Here is a 23,060-nt window from a genome sequence, read left to right as displayed (position 1 = left end):
CCGTTATTATGACCGCTGTGTATATTCACCCGCATGCTGATGCTGAATCTGTGCAGGGCCATCAGCAAGTATGAAAACAGGCATCCTGAAACTGTTTCTGTCCTGGCGGGGGCTTTAACCACTGCAGCCTTAAAAAAGTGCTACCAAAGCACTTCCAACTCGTCTCTGTTCACCCTAGAGGCAGTAACACACTGGATCACTATTATCAGGGGAGCATACCACTCCATTTCACGGTTACATCTCACTTCAGTGGTCAGGAAAAGGACTAATATTGTCCTACTGTATATAAACCGCTCTATCCCAGACTCCCTTGACCCACGTCAGTTTGCTCACTGCCTGAAGAGGTCAGCTGATGATGCCGTATCTCGAGCACTTCATACTGCCCTCGGACATTCAGACAGACGGGGCTCCTGTGTTAGGAAGCTGTTTACAGATTACAGCTCGGCCTTCAACACAATTGTTCCCACCAAGCTGGTCCCAGAACTCAGGGTTTGTGCAACTCTATCTGCAACTGGATACTGGATTTCCAACGGGCAGACAGACCTCAGGTGGTGAAAATTGGCAACATTATCTACTCTACAGTGATCCTGAACACTGGAGCTCTACAAGGCTGCTGTCTCAGTCCTGGCTGTACAGACACTTACAGCAGCAACCACATTATTAAGTCTCCTGATGACACCACTATTATTGGGCTGATCAACAACAACGATGAGTCTGCACGCAGGAGTGAGGTGGAGCATCTTACAAGATGGTGCCTTGACAACAATCTGGCCCTGACTCTCAACAAGACAGAAGAGCTCATGTGGACTTCAGGAGACCCAGAGGGAGTCTTGCCCCACTCAGGATCAAGGGCACAGCAGTGGACACTGTCAGCTGCTTCAGGTTCCTCGGCCTGCAGATCACCACTGGCCTGGCTTGGTCTCACAACACTGTAGCCTGAAAAAGGCACAACAGCGCCTGCACTTTCTGCAGTGCTTAAAGAAATGTGGTTTGGAGAAGCAGCTCCTAATGAACTTTTACTGCAGCACCTTAGAAAGTGTCTTAACTAGTGGCATCACTGTGTGGGACAGCAGTACTACTGTGCATGACAGAGATGGGCTACAAAGGGTTGTGGCAAGGGCACAGAGGATTACAGGATGTGATTGACCATCAATCGGTGAGATTGACATCATCTGCTGTCGCAATAAACCCAATTCCTCATTCAGGATCCCAATCATCCTGTGACAGACTGTTCTCCCTCCTGCGCTCTACATATTTATTGTTCTGCTGTTATTATTTATTATGTTTGTAATGAACTGTCTACATTGTGTGGTGTGAGTATTTCCCAAGAGATCAGCGTGAATACGAATTCCAATGTACATGTGCTTATGGCAATAAACTCCTCTACTACTCTACTGCAGGCAAAGAGCTGTGTTTTGCTGTAAATATTCAGCTGTTTGGAATCTGATAAAAAGAACAAAAATAACCGTGACTAGACCAAGATAGGAAAAGAGCGATATAAGCAGAGACTTGAATGAAAGAACAGAACTGTGAGAAATAAAAATTTTAAGACCTACAAGAGGAGATTTAAACTGGATTTCAACTAAGGACCAGAGGAGGACACTGAAAGGAAAACAGGCATGGACAGGGCATATGGAGTATGAGTCTGGAGAGAAAATGTTTCTTCTTTTTCGGTGTTTTTCAAAGAGAAATATCCTATATGTATTTAGACAGGGAACTTTAAGTCAGTCATGAGCTCAAACTACCATTCAGGCTTTCTTGAAGTTCAATTTATTTTTCTCCAATTTTTTGTGTATTACAATAAACACTGCTAAACTGTCAGACTGACTCTGGAAGTGAGTGCCTGTGGGCCAGGCCACACTTATATAAGTGCCCATCTGATCTCTGTGCCCCCTGTGACATCACAGTACGTACAGATGAAAGCAGAAAGCCGGGTTTTTCAATGGTCTGTTCTGTTCTCTCTTCAGGCTTTTCTTCAATACATGTGGGGGCACTGCTCTTGGCCTTTTCTGCACCAGTAGTTTGGATGCTAATGTATATCTGCATCTGTTTTGGTAAGTACATTTTAAATTTTAAATTATCTTATGAGTTAGAGTTACATTGCCTGTCCACTTAATAAATATGAACAGAGAAAGTGGTTAGTGCCCATATCACCCTGCAACTCACAACTGGCAACCCACTGAAGCTCAGGAGGTGTGAGCCTGGTCAGCACCTGGATGGGAGACCTCTTGTGGGAAAAAATGGTTGCTGTAGGTGTTAGTGGGGCCTGCAGGGGGCGCTCACCCTGTGGTCTAGGTGGGTCCTAATGCCCCAGTATATTGACAGGGACACTATACTGTAAAAAAAGGTGCCGTTCTTCGGATGAGACGTAAAACCGAGGTCCTGACTCTCTGTGGTCATTCATAATCCCAGGGCATTTCTCGAAAAGAGTAGGGGTGTTACCCCGGTGTCCTGGCCTAATTTCCCCCTGGCCTTTACCAGTCATGGCCTCCTAATAACCCCCCTCTCTGAACTGGCTTCATCACTCTGGTCTCCTCCCCACCGAGAGCTTGTGTGTGTGAGAGGACTGGAGCATCATTCAGGTGGGGCTGCACACTGATTGTGGAGGAGATACCCATTACCTGTAAAGTGCTTTGAGTGAAGTGTCCCGAAAAGCACTATATAAGGATTTATATATATATGTTAGCAATTAATTATTGTTATTTTATGCTCACCTGTGTAAGGCTCACGTTCTTGCACAGTCAAGTTTAGATGCAGAAGATCTCAGCTTAGCTGTCCAGTACTCTCCAGTGTTGACCCCTTTGTCAGTCCTTTAGACACAATGTGGAGCAATTCTGTTGAGACCACAGTGACATCACCCAGTAGCTCTGTGAAGAACACAGTGACATCACCCAGTACCTGTGTGGAAGCTTTTCACTGAACTTCTCTGTAGTAGAACTCTCAGTTTTATGAAGTTGTTAAAGAACAGAAGAAACAGAAGTCTAGTTATCTGTTTGTCACTGGAGGCAGTTTAGGTGTGTAAAGTCTAGAATTAGTACTCCTGCAGTTTGACTGTTCTGTATATAGAACTGAAGCAGTAATGGAGACATTACTGAATTTCCTGCTAACTGATAAATACATGAAACTTGACATCTGAATGTTATTTTTACACCTTAACTAAATATTTTTTTTATTTTTTCTCATCTTTTATCTTTCCGCAGATAAACGTGTGCTTGTTAGGACATTCCTCTTTGCTCCTAGTGTCTTATTGTCTATTTCATTTGTCCTCTGGGGTGTAACTGAAGGTAAGTTTGTTCATTTCATCTCAGAGCACATTCTGCTCTTCTGACTGTAATTATCTGGATGTTGTGGGTTGTAGGAATAAGAATAAACTTTATTTTATAAAGATCTCTAATGTGTATTCCCAAAGTGCAATACACTGAAAGTAAAAGATTCAGTTGAAACAAAAGGACACGAACTGCAAACTCTTAAAGAAGTTTAAAAGAGAATATCCAGGCAGATAAAAACTGCAGTCGGGCCACAGAGGGAAAACTTGCTTCTCTCAAGCTGGAGAAAGTGCATCACAACCCTCCCTGGTGAGTGAAGGTGGGGAACAGGTTGTTCCTGATGGAGCAAAGTCTGACGTCTCACTAGTGAAGTGGAGAAGTTTGACACAGACAGTTGACAGACTTTGAAGATTGTGACTCCCCCCTTCTCTCCTTTCTCTGCTTTATCTCCTCTTTTCCTTCTGACTTTCACATGTCTGGTTTTCTTTTTTCTTCTCCTCTCTTCCTTTATTATACGAATGCTGGATTTGTTCAGTTTGTTTAGGTACCAAGTCTGCCATACCGTGACGATTGGTTCTTTATTACTGTACTGTACTGTACTGCATGTGGGACCATGCTTGTTTGTCATCTCTGAAAATCCAGTGCACAGATTGAACACAAAACAAAACAAAACAGTTCATAAAGATAGGTGATAACACATTTAAGGGAAACACAAGGGATTAGAAATTCTCCAGGAGTAATGTGATCACTTGCACTAGATCTGGTCAGGATTCTGGCTGTCGAATTTTGGACAGATCTGGAGTTTGTTCAAAGTGGATTTATATACTCCAGCGAGTAGAGCATTTCAGTAGTCAATTCGAGAGAACACAAATGTGTTGACCAGCTTTTCAGCCACAGTGATAACAACGGGCACAGTCTAGCGATATATCTGAGGTGAAAGAAAGATGTTTTGACAATATGCTGCCCATGTGGGTCGAATGTCAAGCCTGAATCAAATATCACCCCCGAGTGTTTCAGTTTAGACTGAAGCTCAAGTACAGTACCGTCCACAGGGTTACAGCACTGGCTTTTCAAAGCTGATGGGGTCCAATACACATGACTTCAGTCTTGTCACAGTTTAGATGAAGGAAATCTTGAGTCATCCAAGTTTTTATGTCAGAGATGCAATTAGAGAGAATAGAGACAGCCCCATCAGTGTCAGGTATATATATAGAGATTTGAGTGTTGTAGAAGATGTAGAAGATTAATGAGCAGTAGAAGATGCAGTGTGCAGTCACAGACACAAATTAATAAGAGCCTTTCTGAAGAGAAAGCTCTTGAGTCTGGATTTGAATGTGCTCAGGGTGGGTGACTCTCTGATATCCGTGGGGAGAGAGTTGCAGAGCTCTGGGGTGCAGCAGGAGAAGACCCTGTCACCCACAGAGTGTGGACAAGCTCGGGGGACAGACAGGAGACCAGAGTCAGTTGAGCGAAGGCTGTGAGGTGGGGAGAAGGACGGTAGTAACTCAGACAGGTACTGAGGTGTCATGCACAGCCCTATAGGTGAGTATCCACATGAAACCTGATAGGAAGCCAGTGCAAGGAGTCCAGGATAGGAGTGATGTGATCACTTGCACTAGACCTGGTCAGGATTCTGGCTGCCAAATTTTGGACATACTGGAGCTTGTTTGTTGGTTACTGTACTGATTGCTGGTATCTCCAGACATATTCAGGGTTGTTAGAAATATCATTAGTGCTGTTTAACATATTTTAGAAATGTGTTTTAGATATTAATAAAACAGGATGTCTCAGGAAACAGACATCAACCTCCCATTCAACATCTGAAGGTCTGTCTGTGAGCTGCTCTGAAGTCAGGGGCTGCAGAGATCTGTGAATCTGTTGCTCTGTGCAGGCAGTGATTATTTATAGCCTGTACTGTGTTCATGTTTACTGTCACAGGCAAACAATTAAAGTACATCAGGCAGGATTGCTAGGTTAACTTGATGAACTTTTCTAATTTCTCTGGCACAGAATTTTAATTAGCTACTTGTGTGTAATCACTACTGCTTTGCTTTTGGCTCCTGATGTGACTTGTTTTGCAGGGTCTTTGGAAGAAGTGATCATGTGTGTGACTGTTAATCTTCTGAGGAATGTGCCAGTTCTGTCTTTATTCAATGGTAAGTTCTTAAGAGATGAGCTCACTTTAGAGAACTGTTTCTTTTTAGGTGCATCTTGAAAATCTACACATTTGGCACAATTATAGGTAATAATAATAATTAATAATTAATAATTGCTTACACTTATATAGCGCTCTTCTGGACACTCCACTCAAAGCGCTTTACAGGTAATGGGGATCCACCACCAATGTGCAATATCCACCTGGATTATATAGTATTTACTTTGTACTATGTACATACTCTAGAAAATCAATAATTTTATGGTTATTTCATTTTTATTTGCTTATTTGTATTTTAATATTTCTTAATATTTTCAAATTATATTAAGACTGTTAAATATAAATTCAGTACAAAGTATATTTTCCTAAAAAGATCATATTTGTGACCAGAATAAGGAAGGCACAGTAAGCTGTCCCACTCTGAATGCCAGTAAGAGCCAGTACAGTTCAAACAACATGTAAACTGAGCTTTTTTATGTAAACGAGAGACATAATAAAGACATGTAGTTCAGGTGGGTAGCTGTGTCAGCATACGTAGGCTGAAAAGGAACAAGTAATTGGTTTATTCACCTGAAGGAGGCTCCACGGCCGAAACATTGTGTTTTCTTTCTTCTCTTTTCAGCATGGAATAAACCTTTACTTGTTCCTTTGCATAATAAAGACTTGTTTCCAGTTTTTTATTAATATTTCACTGTCAGACAGGCCTATTTCACTCAGTAGGGGCTGTAGCTGAGCAGTGTTTCTCATCTGCAAGAGTTATATCGCTATGACATTACTAACCTGAACATCAAATGACAACTCAGGGTCAGAAGGAACATGAGAGATTCTAGCTGTGATCAGGGGTTTGATTTCAGCACCATCAACACTGAAGTCACCAGCTTTGTGAGCTCAACCCCAGCCTGCTCACAGTTCAGTTGGAGAGTTTTTTGCTCCCATTAAAATCAGACATAGAAAGATAACCAGAGAACCTGAGGACTTGCCTGCCCTGAGTTAGACCTGTAACTGTTGCTCTTCTGTGATTTACCAGTTAATGGCTCCTGTCCTGTTCTTGTCCTGAGATTTTTCTGTACTAGTATCTACCTGCAGGGGGAGCTCATACTCAAAGATCAGATCCTTAAAGGAGCTCTGTTTTTAGATCATAAACCTAAGTCCACCTGGGTGGTTCTGGTTTAAAAAAAGTATTTGACTTTTTTTTAACTCACCGTAGAACTGTAGACACAATGCAGAACAATAATTCTAGGTCTTTATTCATCTTCTTGTCACTGTAACTGGATCTCCAGAAATACACAGTGCAGTTTATCATTTCAGTTTCGCTCAGATCCTGAATCATGATCTTTCCTATAGACTGGCTAAGTACTGGTTATGAGAGTGTATCTGTGAATGATACTGACAGTATCTGTTGTGCTGCTGTGTTCTCTGGAGGACCTCAGGATGGGGAATCTGTCTGCTTTTCCCTCTCTGAGCCCTGCTGCTGTCTTGACATGACTGAACTGAACCAAGCGCCTCAGCAGTAGAACTAGACCACAGAATCAGTGAGTCTGGTGACTCCTGGCCATCAGCTCAGCTGCAGTCTAAGTGTGTTCGATCACACCATGAGGGTCTGGACTGAGGTGAAGTTCCTCTCCTTCAGCATGGAGAGTCAGAGTTCACAGGGTGATGAAAGCAGTGTGTGAATTGTAGTGGTTTTTAACAGAGGCTGGTTAAAATTAAAATTCAGTGACAGTGTTGAGGAGTGGTGTCCAATTCACATGTTTGTGTCTGTTTTTTCCAGTGAAGAACTCAGTTTCCATCAGTTTCTCAATAATTAATTTTGTTGTGATAACAGTGATGTGGTCTGGTAAGTAAAATTAAAACTGATTGTTTCTATTTCCAATTTCAGAGAAGTATTAGCTGTTAGCTCGTGTATTTACAGTAATAAACACACACATGTTTGAGGTCCTGTATAGTGGCTGCTGAGCTGCTTGTCTTTGCTCCAGTGTGTGAGTGTGATGTGATTCTCAGGGCCAGTATACAGTCAGACCAGGAGTATTCAGTCTGTAACCAGCTGGACAGGCCCTGTTAGTGTTCCTGTTCACTTATAAAGCCAGTGTATTACTGCTGCTATAAAACAGTTACAGTGCCATATTGTAGTGTTCACATTAAAATCAAACTCATAGTATGTAAACAGTGCAATACAGCACAATAGCTCACACCCTGTAAGCTTGTTGTCATGATTGTGTCCCTATTTATTCTTGTGACACTGAATCTATTAGGAGAAGTGTGTGAATTGTACATGTTTTCCTCCTGTAGATTCACACAGAATTTCCTGTTACTCTTGTAGTAAAGTGATATAGGAATGTATAAACAGGGAGAACAGGGGACAGTGGGAGACAGCTAGCGTGAGAGAAAGGTGTCCGATCAGTAGTGTACTGTAATAGACTAACTTTTCTTTAATACATAGTCCATTGTTCCACACCTGCCTGCGTGCCATTATTTGCTACAACTGCTGTAGTAATGGAGTGATGTCTTCACAGTGACACTAACAGGTCATAGAAATCTCAGACACAGGAGCTGAGTCACTAGTGAGTCACTAAATGAAGTCAATAAGTCAGAGAAAATGAAGGGGAAGATGTTTTTGTTTCTGTTCTGTTTTTCCTGTGTTCCCAGTTGCTCTGTGGGAGTATTTCAAGAGCCACACACTAGACACAGGTGTTAGAGCAGGTATTGGACTGGCCTGTACCTCATCACTGATCTCCTATCTCTGTGGGGTTTATATTCAAGGTAAGAACAGCTGCTTTCTCAGATCCAGGAGAGAGAGATTCGATGTGAAGAGCTCAGATCTAGCCTCTCTCCTTGCTAGGTTTCAGTTCCGGAAAACACATGGAGCGATGTGATGGAGATACAGTAGAGAAAGAAGCCCAGACTGCACTGGGAGGGATGAGAACAGACTCTCACAATCTCTCTCCAACAGACACTCGATAAGAACAAGGAGTTTTCTAGAGAATCACAGGAAGCAGCTGGATCTATTACTGATACAGTGCTGCTTTAATTCAACATAAAAGGACATAACATAAAACACAGGAAGTTATTTATGTGCTTTGTATAATAATTAATAATAATAATTGCTTACACTTATATAGTGCTTTTCTGGACACTCCACTCAAAGCGCTTTACAGGTAATGGGGATCCCCTCCACCACCACCAATGTGCAGCCCCACCTGGATGATGCGACGGCAGCCATAGTGCGCCAGAACGCTCCCCACACACCAGGTCTCAGTGGGGAGGAGAGCAGAGTAATGTAGCCAATTCATAGAAGGGGGTTATTAGGAGGCCATGACTGGTAAGGGCCAATGGGAAATTTGGCCAGGACCCCGGGGACGTGAGACCCGTACTCTTTTCGAGAAACACCCTGGGATTTTTAATGACCACAGAGAGTCAGGACCTCGGTTTTACATCTCTTCCGAAGGACGGCGCCTGTTTACAGTATAGTGTCCCCGTCACTATACTGGGGCATTAGGACCCACACAGACTGCTGGGTGAGCGCCCCCTGCTGGCCCCACTAACACCTCTTCCAGCACCATCCTTAGTTTTTCCCAGGAGTCTCCCATCCAGGTACTGACCAGGCTCACGCCTGCTTAGCGTCAGTGGGTTGCCAGTTGTGAGTTGCAGGGTGATATGGCTGCTAAATACTGATTCACAATTTAAAAGTATTTATTTATTGAGGAGTTAGACCTAAGATATTTTAACTCTCTTGGCTGAAGATCCCCTGCCTACTAGCAGCACAAACAATGACTCTCACCAGATTTATTTCAGATACATTTGTGCCAGTTTGTACCACTAAAAGCAGTTTGTCCTGCTTTCCATCCTGGGAAATAGTGCCCTCTCTCTCCAGGCTAGTGGAATATACAGTATGTCCGTCCTGGTGCCCTGCTGTGTCAGCAGTATTTTAAAATAAGTCATCAAAGCAATGTTGTAAATTGTCATTTACATTGTAAATGTAAAAAAGGTCTGATATCTCACAAATGTAAACAGTAACATCTCAACAGTTCTGAAAGAAAACAGTCTTTCATGAGCCAAAATGTAGACTAAACCAATGTTTTACTTTTGTTTGAACCACCTGTTTATGGGAATATATGTACAATATGTGCCCAAAATCTATACTAGCATCGGGACCACGTCTCACAACCATCAGTTCTGTAACATGCCTCATCGCTTAGAGCTTGTAGGTCACTGAGTCCTGAAATAAGGTAAAATCATGGTCAATGAAGAGGTGGTACCTATCACAGCTACATTTATATACCAGTCGTATAGTCTGGACAAACACCAGAGAGCAGTGACCAGTCAGGAAATTCAGACACTATATACTGCATTCCTAAAACCTCTGTATCACAGCCATGCGTTTGCCTATACAAGATTTAAATCTAAATGACATTTTCGGGAAATTGTTTTTGCTGTTTGTGGGGACACAACTTCAGAGGCTCAGTGAGGTCACTCCCTGAAGATCGAGGGCGCACTTTCTGAGGAAGGAGAGCAGCACAAACACTCCTTTCAGAGGCACAAACGTGGCTCAGACAAGTGCAGGAGCTCAGGCAGCTCCCAGAGGCACCTGCACCTCAGGGCCCTCCTGCAGGAAGTGATGTCATCCGAGGGGCAGCTGCAGAGCAGAGCTGAGGTAGAGGAGGGGTGCAGGAAGATGAGGGTTTTCAGGAAGATGTGTGATGAGTTAGAGTAACAGGGGTGAAACAGAACTTGGTTACTGTCATCTGTCTCCAACTCCATCAGTAAGAACAGCCACATGCTGTACAGTGCTTCCACCAAACAGTAAATAGGACAAATAAATTGTTTTATTAAACAGTTTTTAGTATTTCTTTTCAATATCATAATTAAAACATGTTTTAAATTTAGTGTCTATGTATCTTCTTTCTTCAGTGTATTCAAAGTGGAGGAAATCTTCTCAAAGCATCAGGAGAACAGGTATGGTCTTCTTACCTCAGTGTGTGACAGAGGAGACACTGCAGGGCCAAGCAGAACCTGAGACACACAAAACAGAAACACCAGACAGCGAGAGAAGATCTCTTACATCCTGAATCGTGGGCAGACCATGGGCAGCAAACTGTTCCTGCAGAGTGATGTGGACAGGACCAGTACTGAGAAACAGTTAACAACACGTCTTTATACTGAGCAATACATCTGTACAACCCTTCCAAAGGGAGATGGTCCTGCTTTCATGAGTTGAAAGATGATGCTGAAGTCTGATTGGTATCACTGACAGCGCAAAGCAGAATCCAGCTCCAGGGAGAGATGCCAGCAGATAGACTCTGAGCTGAACATGTTGTGTTGTGTTTCAAATGGAATATAATGGAAAATCTACAGTACCAGGGAGAAAAATAATTAAAACTTTATTCTTTAGAGACTTATAGGACACTCTTATCTAAAGTTGATATTTCTTACAGCACATTGTCCCCTGTCACTACAGTGAGGAATTGCTTTAGAAAGTGTTGTTCTGAGGAGAGAGCGCCACCTACTGGTCCACAAGCACCACTTGTAGCAGCTTGAGACTGCAGAGGTTTCTCAATCCAGTGCTGACCAGGCCAGGTCACACTACAGGGTGGGGACTCTGCTGTCCCTCCCACAGGCCTGGACAGCGATGTGTGGTCTCTGGTCTCTGCTGTGTGCAGACACCTGTACTGTCAGAGGCAATGAGCCAGGGAGAGCTGGAGGGTGGTACCCCACTATAGGTGAAGATAGCAGGGGAGAGGGACTGTGTGGCGCTAACAGATACTGTACCTGCTTTGTTCTCTTTCTGCTGCAGTTCCCTTCACTTGTTCAGTTGGCAGCATTGTTGTCTTCATCCTTTTCAGAGCTTCCATAGAAAGGCTCATAGTGGGTAAGTACTATACTCCAGTAACACACCAGATCCACAGCAGACCTTCAACACATGACCACACTGAACGTGAATCTGTTACAGCTGGCACATCCAGACACAGTCACAGTGATGTAAGATATTTAAAGGCAGGACTGTGTGCAGGAGAGGTCTCTGGCCTGGAGTCTGTGGTCCTGAGCAGACCCAGGGAGCTGTGTCTGTTCTCCAACTGATATCCTGGCCCACTGTAGCTTATCTGCAGCCTGTTGCTCATGCCTGTGTCTCCTGAGCTACACTGAGGTCAGGAGCACTGGGCTGTGTCAGTAGTTGCAGCTGTTAACTCAGGTGTGTCTGTCGAAGCAGTAGAGTCACTGGCTGTGTCTTGGGGTCAAGGGTGAGTGTCTTTCATGACCCCAGGGGAGTGATAAGGCCAGTGTGGGACCCCCACTCTCTCTGGCAGGGTGAGCAGGTGCTGTCCCAGGAGATGTCAGCTTGCAGTGGGGATGAAAGATTTCCTGAGTCTGCTGGTTTTACACCTGGGGGCACAGAGGCGTCTCCCAGATGGGAGAAGTGTGAATTCGCAATGGAGGGGTGAGACACACACTCCCTGATGCTTTTGGCTTTCTTAGTCACCCTCTGTCTGTAAAGGATACTTCAGTTGATTTGATTATTCCTGATTATTTTGCCCCTGATATTCCCTAATTGACCAGCCTGTTACAGTTACCGGTGCTCATGTTGCCACACCAGCAAGTGAAGCAGGATGTGAAGACACTTTCAGGGAATGATTTGTAGAAAAGTGTAAGAATAGTTTTATCTGCCTTAAAGTACCTGGGTTTCCTAAGAAAGAAGAGTCTCTGTTGGCCTTTTTTATAGATTGTGTCACAACATTTGTCCTAGGTTTTTGTCAGTGACCAGTCGCAGGTACTTATAGTCATCGACAATTTCAACAGGCTGACCATCAGTTGTAGTGGGTTGAGGAGGTGTGGTCTTTTTCCTAAAATCAATAACCTGTTCCTTTGTTTTCGAAACATTTAAGTTTAGGGAGGACTCGCTGCACCAGTTAGTAAAATCATTAAGGATGGGCCCATGATGGTATTCTGTGTCCTTTAATAAACTGACCAGGGCTGTGTCATCAGCAAACTTCATGAGGTGTCTGTCTGTGTGCTTGCTTATGCAGTCATTAGTACAATTGAATAGATTATCAAAAATCTCATCAGGATCCCCTCTTTCTTTGTCTAGGTGACCTCTTCCTTAGGTTGTCAGAAAACCAAGTCTGGTGTCATTAAGTGGAAAGTCCATGAGGGTCCTGATGTTCCAGGTCCCTAATTTTAATGCTCTTTGGTGGTTTTGATCACAGACAGCTGATCCCTCTTCTGTCCAGTCAGGAGTGATGGGACAGGTATAGGGCTTATGTACTGTATATATATGCCCTGTTTTAGGGCACCTTTTTTAACCACTCATGGTAAGTGAAGCAGCTCCAATAGCGAAGGGGGTCCTTCTGTATCTCACTCTGCTGATGGTGAACTTACATTGCCCACAGCCCAGGTTCCATATCAGTTAGAGATGAAGTCCACACTGAGCACTCTTCCAACCTCACCCACTGTTTACAGTGTACAGAGTTGTGTTTAACTGGAATGATTTTATACTGACGGCATCAGTACCTGTAAGACCACTTTCCACAGGGCTGACAGAACCTGTATGTTACTAACTCTTTTGTGTACAGTCCTGCATGTTCGATAAAAGATATATCCTTCCTGATCCACTCTTCTGTTCCCAGGTTATCTGACTGTGCTGATTGTAGCTCTTATTGCCCTGGTTGTGTCTCTGACACTTCAGAGGATCTGTTCTGCCCGAGGACGATGTGGAGGTGAGTAGGAACAGTGATGACTGTGCTGTAAATACAGATTCACAGGATACTGATGAGTCAACATCTACTGGGACAAGAACTGTCCCTCTGCCACTATGAAACATCACAAGAATAATTCACTGGGAGCAGCAGGAACAGTAAAGAACAGGAAAGGGGCGTCCAGACTGCACTGGGACCTCAAGTGGCTCCAGAGAGTCGGGGTTGTTTATCTCTTCAGACCCAGAGGCTGCCTCACGCCTGGGAGCTGAGAGCTCTGGGGACAGAGAGGAGCAGAATCAGTAAGCTGGAGCTGCAGAGGACAGTCTGGTCAGGGGTGCCTTCTTTCTCACACTGAGAGAGCCTCCCCAGAAGAGGTCAAGATAGGAATGAGCTTCTCGTGTCCCCCAAAAGATGGACACATGGCCCACCACTCTCTCACCAAAACCCGTGAGGAGAAACAAAACTGTTCAAACATATAACAACTAAAGAGCCAAACGCTGTCTGAAGGATGGATGAAAATGAGACATGGAGGCTGTATGTAAGTCTGACTGCACACTGGAGGGAAAAAAACCCTTAAATGCCAATCGAGGGGAAACCTCTGGAGTCCCATGGGAACAGACGCCCCACTCCAGCTGCTAGTCATGGATAGATGGACAGCTGAGGTGTCTGAGGGAGCTGTGTGGGCACAGAGATTGATTGGAGGAGAGGACCAGCAGCCTAGAGCTTTGATTATGAAAATTAGCTCAAAATTAGCTCAAGCTGCAGAAGTGGCTGCTCTAGTTTTGAAGGAGAGGGAAGTGTAGACTAAAGAGACTCAGTTCCTCCAGCTTGTCAGTGTGGGACACTCCCTTCAGACTAAAGAGACTCAGTTCCTTCAGCCTGTCAGTGTGGAACACTCTCTTAAGACTAAAGAGACTCAGTTCCTTCGGCCCGTCAGTGTGGGACACTCCCTTTAAACTAAACCCTCTGTTTGATCTTGAAATGGGCAGCAGGCCTGTGTGTACAGTAGGTGAACAGCATGTTCCTTTCTGCCCTGATACTGGACTCTTGCATGTTTTTCTTATTCAGATATTTCTGGTTTATAATAAGATTCAAATGCATGTTTTACTCTTTCAGATTTCTGTCAGAAAGCTGCAGTTGTGTTTTTCTTCATGCTTCTGTTCGTGTTGAGCTTGCTGTATCTGGCCAGTGTCCTGGACACTCTCAGAGGTATGTACAGGGGCGAGTGTGTGACAGTCAGCAGGTTTTGACAACAGCTGACCTCCTGTGTGCCCACCTGTCAGTTCAGACAGATGTGTTTTATGTGAATCAGGACATCCTGTGGGCATGTCATCATGCTGCACTCACACCCCAGTGTTTCCACAGTCCTGAGCAAACAGGCCCCCCACTCCTCTGAGCCCCACTGACAGCCCCTGTGCGGCTCTTCAGCTGCTGTGAGGAAAGGACTCCCCAGGGTTTGTATCTTCTGAGTGGACAGTAGTGCTCCAGTCCTGGAGAGAACTAGCAGGGCGTAAGTCAGGTCTCACAGCCTGGACACACACCCTGAGTCACACATTAACACATCACATTCCTCTGCAGTAAGTCTGCTGCACCAGCCCAGAGTTATCTCAAGTGTGACACAGCATCACAGTGTAACTCTCACAGGCCTGTATGCAGGGCTCTCTCATATTAATGCATTCTGCACATTGTTACCAGTTGGGGAGTATGAAATTAGAGAAAGCTCACAAAATGACCAAGCAGATGAATAAATAATTAAAATAAATAATCAAAACTCCCTACTTGTAAAGATTTTGCCAAGAATATACAGTACCTGAGTGGTTGATATAATTATAGGCACATGAGCTCTTTGTTCTGTGTGGCACAGATTTGGTGAAAAAAATACATTCAGGCACACAATTACCAATGACAATACACACACTAACAACACACAACAGAAACATACAACAAATAAGCTACACTATTCACAGTACAAGATTACTGTAAATAAGTCAAACAAGGAGTCCTCACCACCCACAAAAACACCAGACTGCTACCAAGTATTCAAACTCTTATGTAACCCCTACACAGGCCACAGAAGAAGAGACAAGATGTCTTCTAAACTAAATAGAATTCAACCTGCAGTTGAGTCTATCTCCCTGTTCTAAAAATGCACCCACTAACGAGGACAGGGCATTTTTAACTGAGGGTTTCTTTACACAAGATATCAGAGTTCCCTGAACCACAGAGTAGCACACTTTGTGACAAGGATAAACACTTAGCTCCAATTTGATTTTCCCATTGATCATTTTGACCTTGTTGATCAACTTGTGCCTCATGTCTGCCTACTGTCTGAACAACCCTGGTCAAAATGAGGAAAAACGCACACACTCTTCTCTTGAGATCGCAGCTGACAGTGACTTGTCTGGCCAGGTGGAGATCTCCTCTCACAGTGACCTGTGCACGTCTGTCTGGCCAGGTGGAGGTCTCCTCTCTCACAGTGACCTGTGCACATCTGTCTGGCCAGGTGGAGATCTCCTCTCTCACAGTGACCTGTGCACGTCTGTCTGGCCAGGTGGAGATCTCCTCTCTCACAGTGACCTGTGCACATCTGTCTGGCCAGGTGGAGATCTCCTCTCTCACAGTGACCTGTGCACATCTGTCTGGCCAGGTGGAGATTTCCTCTCTCACAGTGACCTGTGCACGTCTGTCTGGCCAGGTGGAGATCTCCTCTCTCACAGTGACCTGTGCACGTCTGTCTGGCCAGGTGGAGATCTCCTCTCTCACAGTGACCTGTGCACATCTGTCTGGCCAGGTGGAGATCTCCTCTCTCACAGTGACCTGTGCACGTCTGTCTGGCCAGGTGGAGGAGCTCCTCTCTCACAGTGAAACTCAAACAATGTGCTCTGTCCAGCAGAGCTGTTTCCTGCAGGCTGAGAGCCACCACAAGCCTCTTGATTCTCTGAAAATCCAGTAATTCAGGTGTTATTATACCTCAGCCTCCCCTCCAAATCAATACATCTCATGCAGAGCTCATGTACCTTCGACTCCAACAACACAACTGAAGATGACCAGTCATTAGTGCTCTTTCCAAGATCATTGAGTCTTTCATCTGTCTTTGGGCTGTAGAACTGAAGAGCTCTCCTCTTGACAAGTGGCAGTAAGCCAGTCAAACACTGAGCGAATGAGTGAAGTCCAGTTTCTGAGGACTGTAGCCGCCATAAGAGCTGCTGCACCAGTTAAACAGCTGCCTGACGCTGGTGAGGGCGGAGGTCACAGGCCACCTGCTTCTGTTCTGTTGGGTGAGCCAGGAGTGATGAGAAGTCACACAGAGATCAAATCAAGTAAAACTCCAAGACGATATGCAGAATTGAGGGGTGAAACGAGGAAAAATAATGTTTAATTGTACAACTTTAAGAGACACAAATTGAGGAGCTCACATTTTGCTTCTTGACATCCTAGTGCTCAGCAGTGCCCTCCCATTGTGAAACTGTGTTTCTTTGAAAGATACTGTGATGCTCACCTGCTGTGACTCTCAGGTAATTACAGTGATTATTAATTATGATTACAGGGGGACCTGGACTCATGTGTGAAGTCCTGTTTCTCTGGATTCTGGCTGTTGGGACAGTCTTTACAAAGGAAGACAGAGATGTAGATGGTACAGTAGGAATTATTTAAGTGTTATTTTAGACAGTTGTGATTGAATGTGATTGAGTGTCTTCTGTAAGTAGTTGTGAGTGATTCCTTGAAACATGTTACAGTTTCAGTTCACATTCTGACTTCCTGCTGCTTAGTGTCCCAGAGCCCCTCATGTCCTCTTTCAGACTGACCCTGTGACACATCTGGCTCATCTGTCCTGTTCTCCTCCACCCCTCCCTGCTGTTCTCACTGTGTTCTACACTCCTCACAATCACAGCAGAAACTCAGGCCTGGACAGCTGTGAGCTCATCCTGTAAAACCCATTTGCTCAGACACTCTTCAATAACAACATCTTTCTGCTTTTCAGGTGTTTTAATGATTATCTTCAACTTGGGGTACTTTGGGTTGCCTTTAGTGAATTCCACTGCACTCGCAACAGAATTAATTCTGAAAGCAAGTAAGTGACAATAATGATCTGTCCACTGTTCTCTGTGTAACATGCGCTGTTAACTTTTCTTCATCTTTAGGAAAGGTTATAAAGTATTTAAGGTGCAAAAATATTCTTAGTTAAAAATGTTGTTCTGTTTAAATGCCTGTGTGACAACTCCAGCTCAATAAGGACCACAAACACAGCCCTGCCAACGTGTCACCTTAGAGTTCTGTGTTTCCAGTGCTCTGTGTTCAATCTCACAGACACTCCAGCCTACTGGGTGATTCACTGGTGCTCTCTTGGGGGAGTCTGCATGGTCTTTTGTTTCTCTGTTCTTCTTTAAATGACTCAGTCAGACCTTTCCACTAACTCTTCCTTATCTTCGTTAATCACTAACACTACCAGACACTGGAGTATTCAACAAGACGTCACATCACCCAATCAGTCTTCTTTACACTGGTCACTTTTCATTGATTATAATTACTGACACTCAATTAGAGTAGCTCTCCTCTCCTGGTTTCTCTATAATCTGCAAGATCAAGCTCTTACTAAGTCTGGATTTGCTGCTGAGCAGTTCTGTTTCACACAAACAGTTCAAACCTCAAGCAGAGCAGTTCTCTACACTTCCCCTCATTCTGCCCAGGTGGTTTGGGGTCCTCTGGCCAGGAGGGCAGCCTTCAGCCAAGCGGGCTAAACCACATTTTGACTAAACACCTTCAACTCTCACCACACCTTCATCTTCCTCCTCATCTTCAGCTCTCACCACACCCTCATCTTCCTCTTCACCTTCAACTGTCGCCACACCTTCATCTTCCTCCTCACCTTCAACTCTCACCACACCTTCATCTTCCTCTTCACGTTCAACTGTCGCCACACCTTCATCTTCCTCCTCATCTTCAGCTCTCACCACACCTTCATCTTCCTCCTCACCTTCAACTGTCACCACACCTTCATCTTCCTCCTCACCTTCAACTCTCACCACACCTTCATCTTCCTCTTCACCTTCAACTGTCGCCACACCTTCATCTTCCTCCTCACCTTCAACTCTCACCACACCTTCATCTTCCTCCTCACCTTCAACTGTCGCCACACCTTCATCTTCCTCCTCACCTTCAACTCTCACCACACCTTCATCTTCCTCCTCACCTTCAACTGTCACCACACCTTCATCTTCCTCCTCACCCTCAACTCTCACCACACCCTCATCTTCCTCCTCACCTTCAACTTTAGATAAACCTTTATTACTTTCATTTCTTTTATCTTGGTCTCATCTCTTCATAAAACTTTTATTCCAAACTCTCCATTATTTTACCCATTAATATCATCTTTCTCTACAGAGAGGAATGAAAAGAAAAAAAATGAGAAAAACAAGGAATGAAAAAAGGAATAAAACAATAAAAAGTTTGAGCTGATGAATCTACTGAACATTTTTTAGGATCAGTAGTGAAAGAAATGAATGATCAGTTTCTTTGTAGCTGGTGGAGTGGAGATCCTTTGGCCTTTAACTGACATGATGAGCTTGTTGTGAAGAGTCACTCTCAGAGTGTAGAAAGTTCTAGTATTATTGAAAAACAGTACCAAAGTAAACTTAGACAAGGCAGACCAAATCAATTTCTTAACACTTCTGTGTGTTAAAATGTGCCATTTAGTGCCTGTGGAATGTTTTTCACATTTTATCACTACACCAGTATCACCATAAAATGTGATAGCAGTGTCAGTAGTTTTAAAAAGAATCAGTAAAATTATGATGTCAGATGTTCTGCCACCACTTGCTTATCAGTATCAATGTCTTGAATTCCAGCTAAAGGCTACCGAGCTGTGAAAGATCTTCGCTTGGTGGTCGTGCCCTGTGAATCCCTCTTTGTGATCTGCGGTGTTGTGCGTCTGATGTATAATTACTGTGAGTATCTCAGCCATGAGTTCTAGCAGTTATCCTTTATACAGTAGTAATGGAGGACAGAGACAGAGCAGGAGAAAACTGAAGGTTGTTTTAACATCTGTGGTAAAAATACAAGCAGCTGTTGGTACATTCTAGGAAAGGATTTTATTGACACAGTTATGTAAGATGATAAAATACATGTGAGATTTGTAAAGAGGTTGAGTATTTACAATTTCACTCAACTGATACCCTTACTGGAAGCTTTTCCAGTAACAGGAGATCAGGAGGGATAAACAAGTCAGTCACCCAGCTCTGCCCTACAGCTTGTCTCCTTCTGAATGGGGTTCGAGTCTCCTCCTGCTGTGGACAGGAGGCTGCCCACTGACCAAGCAGGTCAACCTGTCTCACCAAGGATTCCAGGCATTTACAAGGCATTCAGTTCTTGGATGTTGTTCCCAGTGAAATAAAGTGTGTTATCTAAGCAATTGAAGGAAAGAGAAGTAATGAATTCTGCTGCAGAATTTTTGATTGTTTCATTTGAACACCAGCTTCTGAAAAATTGATCTTTGAAGACAGAAAAACAAAATTTTGCCTGCTGTTATTTTGCTTTTGTCTGTATTTTTTTGTCTTCTGAGAGGACACAGTAAGAGATAAAAGAAATGTGATTGTTTACACTTAATGCCCCAGGGGTTCGCTTCAGTGTAAGACATGAACCAGGCCTCTGTTATGTTGAGGGGAGAATATTCCAGGTGGAAATTGGCTCTGGGTGCCTGGATCACTAAAGGGTTTTAAACACCCTCACCCTACAGGTACCTCTTCACAGAAGGTCCTTCCTTAATTGAACTGATCACAGCAAGTCTGGAACATCTCAGAGTCTGACAGCCAGGGACACAGGCAGGTTCCTGCTGTAGTTTCTTAGAGGTACTGAGGCCCAGATATCTTCAACTGGAAGATATACTGTGTACAGTAGATATACCAGAGAGCAGCCGGTCTGGTGAGAGATAAGGCCCTCTGCAGAAAGTTTGTCTTGGTTTCCTGTTGTCAGTGTTGCACTTCAGGAATGAAGCAGCGTGTCCATTCAGGCACAACACTTTTATTTAGGTTTCTGTAAAATTTACAGAGGCTATTAATTAGCGCTGCTGTGTTTCACCCCAGTGCGACATTTGCTGTTATATTATACTTTTAAACCAAAGTTCGTGCGCTTGGGTAAAAACACTGCAGTCAATTCACACAAAAATAATAATGTTAACAGAAACTCACATCAATTAAACTGAAAAATGTTTTTTAGCATTGTGCATTACATCAGCAGTGCTTGGGAACTTATTTACATCACCATTCACAGCTCTGACCTGTTCCTGGGAATACTGGTGTGACGTTGTGTGAAAACAGAATTGAGTGTGTCTCATACAGAAAGACATACTCGTCTTGTAACAAAGGAAGTGTCACAGCTGAAGGAGACACTTGATTTATCAGCCTCTGTTAATCTCAACACAACCTCAGGCTGGATAATGCTCTTGTCCAAACTGGGTGGTGTTGTACTCTATATGTGCTGCTGTATACAGTATGTACAGGTACTGTACTGCTCAGCTCTGTTGACTGTTGACTCATCACAATTGTGGGGATGAGGTACAGGTACAGGTACAGTATATGTATATCTATGTATATATGTATCTCATTAACTGTGACACCAATGTTTTTCCTTACAGACTTGAATAATTTTTCTTAGGTAACCTTAAGATTACAACATCTTTGTTTTTTTTCTCTTTTTGATGATTTTAAACTGATGGGAATGTTTAGTTTGTCTAAACTTGTTTTTTGTCCTCTGCAGATAAGAATAACAAGAATAAGAACAACAAACCCGAGTAAGTAAAAAAGCCAAATATTTCTCACTTTGAATATGTACAGGAACGAGAATTAGTTTTCAAGCTGTTATAAACAGAAAGCAGAATGAATTCTGAAAAGTGTCAGGAAAGCATTTCAACTGTCTTTAAACTTAAGCAAGCATGCCATTCTGTAGCAAAAACGTTTGTTTAGGTACTATATTTTAAAAAAAGTCTTAAACATTAAATTTGGTATATGTAATTGTAGTGTTTCATAGCCGTTCAGGGACGCCAAATATGTAACGGTGCCATAGCCAAAATGTAAATGTAGTGGCTCTCTGAAGGCACCAGTTCTGTAGGGTTTGGGCATTTACTGGGACAATTATTAATTGTAGCAGTAAATCACAAAGTTGATTCTTTTGATGGCTTTAGAGTCCAACCATGCGACATAACTCAAACAACGCACACACACAGGTACTAATACACGAGGATACATTTATTAATACATAGAATATGCATGTAAACCTAACAGATCTTATCGAGAGGGTTATCAGAATACAAAAGGTATATATTCAGTCAGTTACAAAGAGTTACATATATCAAGAGGACATACGTTCAGTATATCATTCATTTAGACCGTTTCGTAAATGAACTTGGTTATAACTTCTACATTAGATACTCAAAACAAGTACATAACTCTTAGGAATTAAATTGATATCAACTGGTTGGGATAACAATTGAATTCTCGAGCTGTAATGCAGTGAAGTTGAATACTCATCCAATCTCTGGGGATTCAGATCTCCTGCAGGCACAAAGAAACAGTTGCAGGCTGTTGCTGTCCAATCCGCGCTCTCTGGCTGCGTGCCAGGCTGTGCTGTGCGGCTTGTGACGGTGCGCTGCTGATGCTCACTGACCGGCTAGTTAGTGTTGGCTTTAACTAGCACAGTTTGCGCACAGGAGAAAAGATGACTGTGGGTCCTAGCAGGTCAGGAAGAGGACCGGTTCGTTCCTGATGAAGCACTAGTTCTGAATAGTGATTCAGCTGTCCACAGTTCCGACCTGTTCATGAGGCTTGCTGCTGGTGCTAACCTCGGGTGGATCCTCTGGTTACTCTCTGGCAACCTCCGCTCTAGACTCTTAGAACAAAGGAAAGTTCTGGCACTCGGACACACTGGCCATTCCGTGGTTGTCTGGGCTAAGTCTCAGGATGGTCAGGAGGCGCGCTGCGAGAATGTCCTGCCCATGGGAGCCTTCTGCTCCTGGGCCGTCCTGCCCTGGAATTCTCCTTTGAATTCCCTTTATAAAAGTCCACAGAATTCTCCTGAATCCCTTCTGAATCTGAATCTCCCCGAATCCCTCAGGCTCTCTGTGTTGCCTGTTTTTACCTGGAGGAACTTCAGCTCATTGATTGGCTGAAAGTTCCATGGGCATCAGAGTCCCACGTGGGTTACTCGGCCCTACCAGTCCCTGATTGGTTGATCAAGGTGAGATATGAGTCACTTACTCCTGACACTTAGGAATGCAGTCCAGATGTCCATCTGGCACTCCCTAGACAGATAGGCACCAATGGATGACCATTGATCATGATAGCCAGGCTTAGCTAAGTACATCCCCCTTTGGGAGCTGTCCTTATCAAAGGAACCCTAAATCAGCCTGCATGAATAGTGAACTGCACCACAGAGATGAACAGAGAAATGGGGCCTCATTTGGGAAGGCTCAGAACACTTAATTCTTTCTTATTAATAAGCCTCGCCGCTACATAATATATATGTATGAAAATCTTAAAATAACACTTATGTTTTACAGGATAGAGGGAAAATTACCAACATTACAGACATTATTGCAAAAACAGGAGGTACTGTATGTTTCTCATTTTTTTCTGTCCTGCTCTTAATAGGACTGACAAAAAGACCAATACCAGCTGAATCCAGAAATCTGAGAGGCATTTAAACTGATGAGTGTTATAGGTTTGCACTTAAAACTGGATCCTGTTTGTCCAGGGAAATGCCTGGGAAAGTTCTGCATCAGGGAAATCTAAAGTCAGTGTGCAGTGAAATTTCCAAAGACTGTTTCAGTCGTCCTAAAACCAGGAAAAGACATTAGGAATGAGGGGCAGCAGTCTGTAGGAGAGTTTATGGACAGGAGGACAGGAAAGGTGAGTCACAGCACACAGGTAGGGCTGTATAATAATAATAATACTAATACTA

At 43.6% G+C, this 23,060-nt stretch overlaps 2 protein-coding genes across 12 annotated transcripts in view; both read left to right on the top strand.

Annotated features, from left to right (window-relative positions):
- The window catches only part of LOC148645812 (uncharacterized), a 63,957-nt gene that overhangs the window by 12,597 nt on the left and 28,300 nt on the right, over window positions 1–23,060 (top strand). The gene's annotated exons all lie outside the window — the stretch shown is intronic.
- Window positions 1–23,060, top strand: part of LOC148645813 (uncharacterized) — a 71,655-nt gene that overhangs the window by 44,092 nt on the left and 4,503 nt on the right. For 9 of the 11 annotated variants that reach the window (XM_088611352.1, XM_088611354.1, XM_088611344.1 and 6 more), the window contains 14 exons: window positions 1,968–2,054; window positions 3,201–3,284; window positions 5,348–5,422; window positions 7,193–7,258; window positions 8,068–8,181; window positions 10,330–10,374; window positions 11,213–11,287; window positions 13,041–13,130; window positions 14,226–14,318; window positions 16,657–16,743; window positions 17,092–17,181; window positions 18,956–19,054; window positions 20,862–20,895; window positions 22,660–22,708. In XM_088611352.1, coding sequence (XP_088467478.1) covers window positions 1,968–2,054; window positions 3,201–3,284; window positions 5,348–5,422; window positions 7,193–7,258; window positions 8,068–8,181; window positions 10,330–10,374; window positions 11,213–11,287; window positions 13,041–13,130; window positions 14,226–14,318; window positions 16,657–16,743; window positions 17,092–17,181; window positions 18,956–19,054; window positions 20,862–20,895; window positions 22,660–22,708 — 1,088 coding nt within the window. The remainder of the gene's footprint in view (window positions 1–1,967; window positions 2,055–3,200; window positions 3,285–5,347; window positions 5,423–7,192; window positions 7,259–8,067; window positions 8,182–10,329; window positions 10,375–11,212; window positions 11,288–13,040; window positions 13,131–14,225; window positions 14,319–16,656; window positions 16,744–17,091; window positions 17,182–18,955; window positions 19,055–20,861; window positions 20,896–22,659; window positions 22,709–23,060) is intronic. The other 2 variants (XM_088611346.1, XM_088611347.1) reach the window with 2 other exon arrangements.

Source organism: Lepisosteus platostomus, chromosome 18 (genome assembly GCF_059453375.1).
Source record: "Lepisosteus platostomus isolate fLepPlt1 chromosome 18, fLepPlt1.hap1, whole genome shotgun sequence".
In the NCBI taxonomy this organism is placed as follows: Eukaryota; Metazoa; Chordata; class Actinopteri; order Semionotiformes; family Lepisosteidae; genus Lepisosteus; species Lepisosteus platostomus.
The sequence above is the reverse complement of the archived record's forward strand: the minus strand, read 5'-3'. Positions and strand labels throughout refer to the sequence as shown.